Genomic DNA, 12,431 nt, shown 5'->3' on the forward strand with positions numbered 1-12,431 from the left:
ACACAACGCACTCAATCTGCATGTCAAAGTTCGGCTGACTGAACTATAAACACAGTGTTCGTTTCTACACAGGCCACTTCTTTTGGAAGTGGCATGCTAATACGCGGAGTGAAAGATGCTAACGAGGCAAGGATGCAAATTCCCCACGCCTCATTAGCATAATGTCATGTGATTTGGAGTCCAGAAGACCCTTCTTCCAGACTCCAAAATGCCCTGTGGAGGCGTGGCCCGGGTGGGGTGGGTGTTGTTCCAGAAGGTCCTGCTTCTTCCGGAGGCCCCTTCTTCCCAAAAATTTTTGGGAAGAAGGGGCCTCTGGAAGAAGCACGTCCTTCTGGAAGCCCCCCGGGGGCCATGCTTCTGCACGGCATTTTGGAGTCCGGAAGAACAGTCTTCCGAACTCCAAATCACGTGACATTATGCTAATGAGGCATGGGGAATTTGCATCCACGCCTTATTAGCATCTTTCACTCCATGTATTAGCATGCCACTGCCAAAGGAAGCGGCCTACGTAGAAACGGCCAGTGAGTCCTCTTTGTTCCCCTTTTTACAGATAGGCATTATGTTGTCCAGTCTCCAGTCCCACATGAGTTCTTAAAGATAATTGCTAATAATTCCAAGATTTCTTCAGTTAGATAAATACTCTATGGTGCAGCTGATCAGGTCCTGATGATTTGAATACTTCTAAGTGTATGTCTACAATATGCAGATTTGAGCAACAAGGCTGTCGCCACAGCCCTGTCACTAAAAGGAGGTGCATGTAAACACTATCTGTCTAGCCTTTCTACTTTTAGCCCCCAAAAGTGGCTCTCTTTCCCCTCATAGTTAATATTATCTGTCTTAACTATCTGGTCACATTTAGTCTTTCAATGAGGACTGACGCAGAACAGACAAACACCTCAGCCTTCTTGATATCATCTGTTATTAGCTCTCCTTCCTCACAAATGTAGGACCTACAGTTTCTTCCTCTTTCTCGTTTCTAATTTATTTATAGAACCTCTTATGATTGCCTTACTGTCCCTTGCACTTTACCCTTTCTGATTTTTGTCTTTATATGCTCATGCTACTCTTTTGTAATCAGCCTTAGTAACTGTGAATTTCATTTGGATTTTAGCTTGCTCAGACAAAAGGCTGCCTCCACGTAATTTTTGTATTCACATATCTATATTGGTTTACAAGCAGATATTTACAGGAGTACCAAAAAAACCTTGTGCTTAGATGAGCTTCCATTGTTTAATATGAAATCAGCTGTTCTACTGTGTCCCAGCTGATCACCTTTTAATTAATTTCTGTGAAATGTACCAAGACTTACAACACGCCCACTTTGGTTAAGTATTTGCCTTCCTATCATTAAAGCGGAGATAATGAAGCACTGAGATCTCAGAAACTTGTGAGATGGGAGAGGCAGACACACTATTTGGGGAAACCTCCTGACAAGGAACCAAGACAGCCAGAAACACCCAACAGGTTGTGGCTCAGCTGCAGGAGATGCTTAATTTGGCTCCAAAATTATAACCATGGCAACACGACTGTTTTTTATCACAATACACCAAGTAAGGAAATATGAGATTACTTTTTGGAGCAGCTCATGGGCAAAGAGGAAGCCAGAAAGGGCAACGCAGATTTGTTTCTTCCGTGTGAACACTGGCATCCACACTACCTCCTGGAGATGTTCAAAAAACCAGGAGAATGAAAGTTTGAGGAAACAGAAGAAGGGGAAATATATGGAAAACTTTTTTTAAACTATACAAAAAAAATTGCACATGTAAGTTAATTCAGAAGAGGAAGGAAGTGTTTGGTGTGCTGGCCTGGAGCTTGGGGGAGACAGTTTCAATTCCCTACGCCATCACAGAATCCCTGCGTGACTTTGGGAAAGTCACTTGGGCTGCGCCTACACTACAGTTCTGTTTCAAAAGAACGTCTTTCAAAAGAGAACACCGAAAGATGGTCTTTCAAAACAGAGCAGCCACACACACCAGCCGGTTCAGTCCGTTTTTTCGAAAGGCCTCCAGCTCAATTTCGAAAGAGAGCATCCACATGCACCAGGGCGCTCTTTCGAAAGAGCAGGGGCAGGAAGTGCTATGGGCAGGGTCACATGGTGGACGAGCCCTTCCAGGGCTGCCTCCCGCTGTGCCCTTAAAGGGCCCCCGACTGTACCTCAGCCTGCACATGCTGAGGGCCAGCAACCCTGTCCCCAGGCAGAGCGAGAGCCATCAGAGGTGGCATCCGGGCCCCCATGGACACCGAGCAGCACCCCTGCTCCATCACAGCCATGGCCAGCGCCCTGGCCGCTGTGCTACAGGGGCTCCGGGTGGCCATCATAATAGCCACCCTGTTGGACGCCATCCTCAGAACACAACACCCCCAACCAGTCTCCCAGGCCATCCGCCACCTGTGGAGCTTCCCCACAAGCAGTGACTGGTGGAAGCGGCTGGTGCTGGAGTACTGGGGCGACAATCGGTGGCTTCAGAACTTCAGGATGACCAAAGGGACATTCCTGGAGCTGTGCCACTGGCTCGCCTCAGTCCTCCAGCACCAGGACACACACCTGAGGCCGGCGTTCCCCCTGCACAAAAGGGTGGCCATCGCCCTGTGGAAGCCTGTCATCCTGGACAGTTACCAATCCGTCAGCCACCAGTTCAGGGTGGGCAAAGCCACTGTCGGGGCCGTCCTCAAAGAGGAGGCGTTCGGCTGCCTCAAGAGGTGTTTTAGATGCCTCTACACCAGGCTGGAGGTGGGCTTCCCAACGTCCCGGCGGTGGTCGGGGCCTGCTGCACCCTCCATAAACTGGTGGAGGCAAAACACGAGCCCTATATGCAGGGGTGGGCCGCAGAAGCAGGACACAGGTACATACTGCCTTGTGCCACCAGGCCCAGCAGGATGGGGTGCATGTAAGCGAGGCCCTGCACAAGGCCTTTCAGCGGGGGCCATGGTAACCCCCGACCCTGCACACTCCCCGCTCCACCCTCACTCCTCCCGCACCCACAACCTGAACACACATGCAGACCCACCAGCACCCATGCACGGGGGAAGCTGGTTAAACCATAAAAATAAACTATTTGCTACACAAAACTGTGACCCTCATTTTCTAGGGGGAACTATATACATGTCGGGGAAAGGTGAACAAGGAGAACTATTTACATGTGCCGGGGAGGGTGAACGGGGAGCCAGGGTGGGGGACCCCACCCCTCCACGGGGCTCGATGGCTGGGGAGCCCCACCACCCATGCCCGCCCCTTTCTTCTTGGGTCCAGGGGCCCCACCGGGGCTAGGCCAGGGCCAGCAGCCTCCTGTCTCCTCCTCCCCGGCCTGGTGGCGCCAGCAGTGGCACTGTGCTAGCCCTGTCCAGGGCCTGGGGTGCTCCCCCTCGCCCTCGGTGGTAGGACTCCCCAGGCCCATCGTGAGGCTGGTCCAGCTGCCGGCCACTGGAGCTGTGGAGACATAAGGGGAGAGGAACGGGCCATTAGTCCCGGTGAGGGACCCCCTGAACTCCCCCACACCCCATCTTGGCAGTCCTGCAGGGACCGCATCCTGGGTTCCCCATCTGGGTTGCGGGAGCACTGGCTCTCCTGTGCCCCCCTCGGTCCCTACACAGCCTGACAGCCCAAGGTACTGTCTGGGCCGCATGGTGCCAAGTGCCACACATCAGCCCGGTGGGGCCGTCTGGCCTGCCTGTGCCCTGGGGCTTATGTCCCTGTGGGTGGGCTGCGGCCACGCCAGGCAGGACTGCGCACCCCCTCCCCTGGCCGCGCACATGCATGGTACATACCTGTAGGTCCCTCCAGAAGCTCGGGCTATGCATGATCCGAGGAGGCAGGGATGGATGGGCCCAAGGGGACTTCGATGACGAGGGTCCCCTTGTCGTCACTGGTGTCCAGGATCCGTGGTGGCCGCCTGCCCGTGGCTGGAGGTCTGGAGCAGTCCTCCCCCTCGGTCCCCTTCCCCTCCAGCTCCGGCTCCATCGGGGGGTCCGCGGCTGGGAGTCCCACCTCCTTGGGCCCAAAGACACGGTCGAGATTTTTAAATTAGGGGCAGCTGGCAGGCACTGCCCCTGAGCGCGACAGGAGGCCTGCCGGAGTGCCTTCACTTTGGACCTTACCTGGTCCGGGGCCCAAGTGGGGTGACCCCCGCTGGTGAGGCCCTTGGCGAGGCAAAGAAACACGGCCGCGATTCGGTGCTGGATCCCCATCTGCTGCAGGACTTCCTCATATGCGCAGAAGGTGAGGTCGTCCTGCAGCTCGGCGTCAGTCCAGGAAGGGGGGCTGGCTCCCCCCAGTGAGGGCTTCCCGGTGTCCCTGAGGGGCCCCTGGGGCGGGCGGGGGTCAGAGCGCTGGCTACGGTGCCAGTGAGGCCGGTAGGCAGGCTGGAGCATCGCCCTTGCTGGATGGCTGGGCAGCAGCGTGGGCTCCCTGCTGCCTGTACGCTCTCAGCTTCCTGCCTGAGAGCTTCTGGGAGCCTACGTCCTGAAACGTGGCTGAACACTGGAGCATAGAGCTCCTGTGCTGTGAGCGGCGCCGCTGCCTGCCAGCTGATTGCAGCCATGGAGGACCCGCTCTTTCGAAAGAGTGGGCCGCAGAGCGTCTACACTTGCTCTCTTTTGAGCTTATCTTTCCAAAGAGGGCACTTTTCCCATCCCGGGATTGGAAGAACGACTGCGAAAGAACAGGGGAGTTTTCGAAATTAATTTCGAAAGAGCGCCGTGTCAGTGTAGAGGCTCTGCGGCTTCTTTCAAAAGAACTTGGTCTTCTGATCCTAATTTCAAAGGCACTTGCGAGTGTAGACGCACCCTTGAGGTGCTGAGGTAGAGCCTATTTTAAAAAAATGGAAACAGCAGCCCTGCACTACCTTGCCTCGTAGGACTGCTGTGGGGATAAACACAACCGAGACTGTGAAGCACTCAGGTACTGCATTGATGGTGGATGAATAGGGGGTCAAACCTAAAAATTTTGATTGGAATGCTAAGAGGTATTAGAGTCTACAAAAATTTAAAAACAAAAAAAACAAAATCAGTAATCGATGGGGCTTTCAACTGTCACCATATTGACTGGATACATGTCACCTCAGGATAGGATGCAGAGATAAAGCTTCTTGATACCTTAAATTACTGCTTCTTGGATCAGGTATTCCTGGAACCCACAAGTCCTAAGTGGAGCACAGGATCTGGTCCAAGAGGTAAATGTAACAGGACCACTTGGAAACAATGGCCATAATGGAATAAAAGTTAACACCCCGGTGGTGGGAAACACACTACAACAGACCTACACAGTGGCTTTTAATTTCAAAAGAGGAGATCTACATAAGAAAATGAGGAGGTTAAACAAACACAGATTAAAAGGTACAATGCCAAAACCAAAATCCCTGCAAGCTGCATGGAAACTTTTCAAAGACACTATTATAGAGGCCCAACTTAAATGCAGACCCCAAATTAAAAACACTGTAAGAGAAGCAATCAACTACCACTGTGGCTTAGCAATCAAGTAAAAAAAGCGGTGAGAGATTACTAGTAAGAAGTCACTGAGACCAGATGGCATTCAAAGTTCTGAAAGCACTCAAATGTGAAACTGCGGGCCTACTAACTGTGGTTTGTAACCTAATCTTTCGAATCATCTTCTGTACCTCATGAAAGGAACACAGCTAATGTGATGCCTAAATCTGAAAAGGGCTCTAGAGGTGATCCTGACAATTACAGGGGGTAAATGGACTGGGCAAATTAGTTGAAACTATAGTAAAGAACAGAATTGTCAGACACCCAGATAAACATAAGCTGTTGGGGAAAAGTCAACATGGTTTCCGGGAGGGGAATCATGCCTTACTAAACTGCTAGAGTTCTCTGAAGGGGTTAAGAAGAATGTGGACAAGGGGGATCCAGTGGATATAGTGTACTTAGATTTTCAGAAAGCCTTTGACAAGGTCCCTCACCAAAATCTCTTCAGTAAGTTGCCATGGGATAAGAGGGAAGGTGCTCTCACTGACTGAAAACTGATTAAAAGGCAGGAAACAAAGGGTAGGAATAAATTACCTGTTTTCAGAACGGAGAGAGTTAACTAGCAGTGCCCCCCACAGTTTTCTACTGAGACCAATCTTATTCCACATTTTTATAAATAATTTGGAGAAAGGGGTAAATCAGGAGTAGGGAAACCCCGGACCATGGTCCAGATCCAGCCACCAGAGCAACGAGAGGGAGGCACCTGGGAAAGAGGGGAGAAGACCCTCTGTAAGGAGTTAGGGGAGATGGGCAATATAAGAATTAGGGGTCACCAAAGGAAATAACAGGTAGCAGGTTCAAAACAATCAAAAGGAAGTTTTTTACACAGCGTAAAGTCAACCAATGGAACACTTGGCCAGAGGCTTTTTTTGAAGACCAGGACTTTATTAGGGTTCAAAAAAGAACTAGATAAATTCCTAGAGGTCTTGTCCATCCATATTTATTAGCTAGGATAAGTGGGAAGAGTGTCCCTAACTCCTGTGAGAAACTGGAAATCGATAACAGGAGAGGGGTCACTCAAGGATTACCTGTTCTATTCACTCCCTCTGGAGCATCTGGCATTGGCCACTGGAGGCAGACAGGTCACTGGACTCGATGGACATTTGGTCTGACCTAATTATAGCTGTTCTTATGAGTTCGATAGCTAGATAAAAGTTAATGCCTATAGTTAATGTGATGAAGTGACTGTCTAGCACCCCTAAAATGCCTAGTTAGTTGTGAGCTGTAACAACTGAAGAATAAACTACACAAGATAACAGCACCATTTTTCAACTTCATTACAGAAAAACGAAAAATGATTTACTCAGAACCACGCCACCATCTTCTCTTTGGACCAGATCTTCTCCCAGCAAATCTACAGAGAGTAACATTGTTGTCCAGATTATGAAACTACTACTCCAATTAACATTGCCTAACTTAGTATCTGCATGAATCACCAACTCATCACAGAAAAATTTCCGCCTTTGGCAAAACAATGACAGATTAAGGAGAAGGCACTAAAATTGTGATCACTACAGTTCTAAGGCTGCATAAACTCAAACCTTTAAATTCCCTCCTTTCTCTGCAACATAGGTTTCCCCTTCCTGCCTCCAAAAACTATTTTCCACAGTGTGGAGCTGCACTTCCAGGAAACCCAAACTCAGTATCTTCCATTTCTCTGCAATTCCAATACTCATCCCACCCATCCTAGGCTGGGCTCACCACAGAAGCTGTAACAAAGAATGCTTTGCAAATGGAGGAAAAGGAGAACACTACTGAGGAGAATTAGGGCAGTCAGGTTGGCATATCTGAACCGCAGAAGTTTGAGAAAGGCTCACAGACAGAGTGCTCTCAGATACCTCCATGAACATTTTGCAGAGTCCTCACTAGTTCTTTAAGCCTAAATCAGCTGAAAATACAGCACAGTCCTGTTCCCAAGACAAGAGTCAGCATGTCAAAATTCCTTGTTCATTATAGCCAGAAACTGCAAGGGTCCACCATGCTTATTGAATTAACAAAGTTAAAATGGAACAACCTTGTTCCAGGACCATTTCATGTTCTACATAAAGGCGGAAAAACTGCCCTTACCCCTGCATCTGGCTTGCACACCAAGAGTCAAAAGAAAAGAGCCTTCTCCGAGACTATACATGAGATTAGGAGTGCTACTCCCTCTTGTTTTGCACAAAGCACTTTTAACACAGTGCACTGTATGGTTTAACTATGAATAGGTGTTTTAAAGGTAATCTGGGAACGACAGCTCTATCCAACTTTCAACAAGGTTCCAAAAGCCATTAGCTGATCTATGGAGTAAGAAACCTACAGTTGGGCAGAGTGGAGGAAAAGGCCATCATCCTCCCTTTCATTACTGACCAAAAGGAGAGCTTTGATAATTTCCCCAAAACACTAACCCCTTTGCAGGTTTGCTACCAGCCTGCATAACAGTGAAGGGAACAGTCACTTTTAAAAGAGTCTGCTTATGTTTAAAGCTTGGGATATAGCAACTCACTCATCTCTTCTCTTCTCTACCTACTAGGGAAATTTTTAATCAAAAGGACACAAGAGACATTTCAAAAAGTAATCTCTTCCCACAGCACACACAAAGAAATCTAGTGATAATTCTGTGTAACGACTGCCATCTTGTGCTCAAAAAGCAACCTGCAATTACTTTTTGAGAACATATTGCAAAGAAAGAGTCCTTCACAGAACATTAATAAAGGAACACTTGTGATAAGGAGGTCTGAAATATGACCTGTTTTTGTTTAGCAGTTTTTAACTACTTGTCCTTTATTCCCTAAAATACCTATTTTTTCCTGAAGAACAGTACAATAAATAAATGGCAGCACTCTAACAATACTTCACGACTTCGATGATGCTTCAGGAGTGAAGTGCTGTATAAACTAACAATTCACAAACAATCCTACAATATCAAATTAGCATATGTTCAGAATGAAACAAAGAATACCACAGCAGATTGCAGTTTTAACATTTAATCTTCCATAGGGTTATTATATATAGTGAGATGGAAGAAAAGATTTGAAAAATTACAGACATTTTTAAAAGTATATTGTTAAGATACCATCTAGCAGCATTATGTGCCTCAAAATCTCTAAAAGTATTAGCACAGGTTAATATTACTCATTTGACTAAAAAGAGCCATTAACCAAAGCTCTGTTCTACTTCTTCTCTTACAATCAAACTTTCTAGTACACTCAGAGCGTTTTCTGGAACCCTAATTATTGCTTTGAACAATCAGGCTTGAGGGCGTCAGTGACAGAGGAAACAAAGTCAGTTTACTTTGTACCTAGAACCTTCAGGGAGACTATATGCATATGCAGAAATAAGACAAGCAGGATTCAGCCCCATGGTTTTCTCTGGAATTTGAATCAAACATCCCATTATCAGCCTCCACCATTACAAATTGTGGGATTTCCCCCCCCCCCCCCCCCACACACACACTTAGCTCTCCTCTCCTAACTGCCAAGCACAGATCACACACAGACTATATTCCTTGGGAAAAATTATGAGGACCTTAAAAGCGTTGGGGATATCAGCATTTCGTCAAATATTTCCCTTTTTTTTTGGTTCAAACAAACATGCCCTGGCTAAATATTTTAGTTTCAGCACTTGCTCCTATAAATAGCAATTTAAAAGCCCACAGAACCAGCGATGGAACAAAGATCAAAGTTTCTCTTTTCACAAATCAAGTAAGAGCAGCAAACAGGGAAAACAACATGTATTTTATTAATAAATACATCACTACCTACCATCCCTGTGATTGGGTTGGTTCCATACTTCTTTATCCAAGGAACAATACTCCTGAAAAGAGTGGAGATAAGAAAGTAAGTCATACACAGCATTAGGAATACATGTTGACTTTTGAAGACCCTGTCTTTGCATCTCTAACTAGTTATGAGAGCCCTACTATGGGAGTACATGAGAGAGACATTAGGGTTCGGAGACCTAGTGGCCTTTAATCATTGATACTGTATTGCAGCTTTGCAAAAGGGCATGAGCACACCCATCCACCCATAACAAAGGGAAATATGACATTTCCTACAAAAATAATATTTGCCCTATATGGTGGGCAAAACTGATGCATTGCAGAATTTTCTCCCACAGTACTGTATTAATGGATGACTCATCTTATTAGCGAAACAAAAAAAAAGTTCCATTCTGACTTTTAAAAATTAAAAGCAAAGCCATTTTTTAATCTGCAGGTCTTGGCTTAGGCTAACTGCTTGCTGTAGTTTAACAATACATCTCCACAAAATGGAAGTGAATCCCAATGACTGAAGAGTCCCAAAAACTCCTAAGTTAATTGAGAGACACTAAAGCATTTTTGGTGTTTATTCCGCCTGCCCCTTAAGTGCTGCTGTATTATGAATATTTCATGCATTATAAATCCCTGAGTCTCTCCACACCCAAATTCTCCTGCAATGGTATCAAAATGAGAGAAATACAAAAGGCTATGGAACACATCATGTAATGCCAAGAGGCACATTTAAAAGCACGCTGCTCAAGCACAGAAATACGGTGCATTTACAGCTACAGCCGCAGACTTCTATATTTTGAGACACAGAACCAATTAAGATGCAAGAAAGACTTGGATTAGAAATCTATGCAGTAGAGGAGGAGGAAGAAATTTAAAAGATCTATTGCCAGTTTTGACACATATTCCAACTATGACCTTGAGCAAGTTACTAAAGTCTATACAAAAGCTAATCCAAAAAATAAAAATTGAAGTGAATGACTTACAGCAAATCAAAGACTGTTCCATCGGGCGTGCAAACTGGGTATTCAAATGGTTGCAGAGATAAACTAGGAAAAAGCACATATTTATTTCAGATTTATCAAAGTCACCTGGAAAGTCACAATACTAACTAGATTCAATCTGTATCCTAAGCCTAGCTCTAGATCAGTTAACATAAGACATGCCTTGAAACTTACATCAATGGGGGACTTACTGATACTGCATCTTGATTTCTTCCATTCTAGCATCTCTGTTTCCTCAACAAGAAGTAAATTCTAAGCACAAAACACAATAGCTGTGGCTACTCTGCCCCTCTCTTTCAGAAGGGGCATGCAAATGTGGATGATTGAAAATGCAAATAAGGTGCAGATTTAAATATCTTGTGCCTTGTTTGCATACTCGCATGGGATCTCGATTCCGGAAGAGCTGATTTCAAAAGCCAAAACAGCCATGTAGACATGGTTCATCTGAAACTAACCCCTACTTTCAAAAGCACCCTTCTTCCTCTTCCAGAATCGAGATCCCATGAGTACATAAATGAGGTGCAAGATATTTAAATCCACACTTCATTTGCATTTCTGGTCAGCCATATTTGCATACCCCCATCAAAAAGCGGGGGGGGCAGTGTAACCACAGCCTAACATATGAAAGGTCCTTGCAACTTAATCATTGGCTGTAAGTGATGCAAGAGAGATCAAGGATGAAACACAGTGAAAGAAAACAATTTGAGCATTAAGTCTAGATGACAAAAACTGTCTAAGTATGAACGTATTTGAACTTGACATAATTCTTTGTAAATTTTACATGTATATGTTACTTTTGAATTTTACAGTTATTACATACAAAATCTACAGACACTATGGCTTCATGAAGTCATAAATTTCAATCCTTGCTGAAATTTTGGTGGAGAGACATTTAGGAATATAGTTACTTTCCCTGATGTCTGCCATATCTACCACTCTGGAAACATGATCGGCCTCAAAACAAAGAAGCTTTTTTTTTTTTAATGTCTTACCTGCAATGATCAAAAGATAAGCGTCTAAAATTTGCTTGTGGAATATCTGTTTACAAAAACAAAAAAGCTTTTATAAACCCAGAGTATTTTGGGCAGCAAAAATGCTTCTGATACTTATAATTAATCCTAGGTGAAATATATTTGGAAATTACTGTTTTTGATATATCAAGTTAACAATTTGCTTCTGACAAAGACAAATAGACTAAATCCTGTGAAACTGTAAGAAAAAACAAAAGTTCACGATACAGTGCAGACCAAGCCCAAGACTGTTCCACAAAAGGAGACATCAGCACTGAAGTGCGAACATACGTACAAAACAGAAACAGTCACAAAAATTAAGGTAGGAAGAAAACACAGCAACTTTAAGCCATTTACCTGCTTTCTTTCCTCCATAAAAGTGTGTGTATTCTGCACATGTTATATACCTAAAGAGTAAAGAAGGGAAGTGTTAATGCTTAAAACACTGCACTACAATCCTAACTATATTTTGCACAAATTAATGACTTTTCAAACTTAAGAAATGTTTAACATTCTTAGCTACCTTTCTGACACCTTCACTCAAAATTAACCAACTTTGATATTAAGCATCACACCTAATAACTTCCAAATATCAAGAACCGGGCCTTTGGCCAATACCTTCAGAAGCAAACAACAGTGTGTTACCACCATATCCTGCCAGAGGTTGTGACATTCAAGTTATGCTGTCACTGTGGATGGGAAAACATAACTCCACAATAACTGTGGAAGCTGTGCTTTAAGCCTGGGAGCTAAAGGATGGAGGCTAACCCAAACTCCTGTCCTGTCAAACTCCCCAATAGAGTTTTTGTTTCACACTTTCTAAGCCAAACTTTTTTTAAAAAATTGTGTGACATAACTCCATGACCAAGGAGTGAGACTGGACAGTGCTCTTGTAAAGCAGATAAGTTCTGTGTCATTTCTAGCTGCTTCTGAAGCTGGAACAGTTAAGGACTACCTGCAAGGGGCATGCGGGGGGGAGGGGTGAGAAGAGAGAAGGGAGCAGGGAAAATGTCCAATTTAATTAAAATGTGAATTTGAAGTAGATTCACTGAACCATTTAAATCTGTGTGTGGATACTACTATTCAGTAATAAACTGATCTTAGTTCAATGTATTTTAATTCACAAGTGAACTAAACCAAATTAGGGCTAATAATTCTGAGGAAATAAACTGCTCCGTTCACACAAAG

At 45.1% G+C, this 12,431-nt stretch overlaps 1 protein-coding gene across 6 annotated transcripts in view; it reads right to left on the minus strand.

Annotated features, from left to right (window-relative positions):
* PPIL2 (peptidylprolyl isomerase like 2) overlaps positions 1 to 12,431 on the minus strand; it is a 181,595-nt gene that overhangs the window by 168,431 nt on the left and 733 nt on the right. For all 6 annotated transcript variants that reach the window (XM_075012264.1, XM_075012262.1, XM_075012263.1 and 3 more), the window contains exons 2-5: positions 11,601 to 11,650; positions 11,226 to 11,271; positions 10,216 to 10,278; positions 9,225 to 9,276 (exon numbers count right to left, since the gene is read on the minus strand). In XM_075012264.1, the coding sequence (XP_074868365.1) occupies positions 9,225 to 9,276; positions 10,216 to 10,278; positions 11,226 to 11,271; positions 11,601 to 11,650 (211 nt within the window). The remainder of the gene's footprint in view (positions 1 to 9,224; positions 9,277 to 10,215; positions 10,279 to 11,225; positions 11,272 to 11,600; positions 11,651 to 12,431) is intronic.

The sequence above is a fragment of the Carettochelys insculpta genome, chromosome 18, assembly GCF_033958435.1.
Source record: "Carettochelys insculpta isolate YL-2023 chromosome 18, ASM3395843v1, whole genome shotgun sequence".
NCBI lineage: Eukaryota > Metazoa > Chordata > Testudines > Carettochelyidae > Carettochelys > Carettochelys insculpta.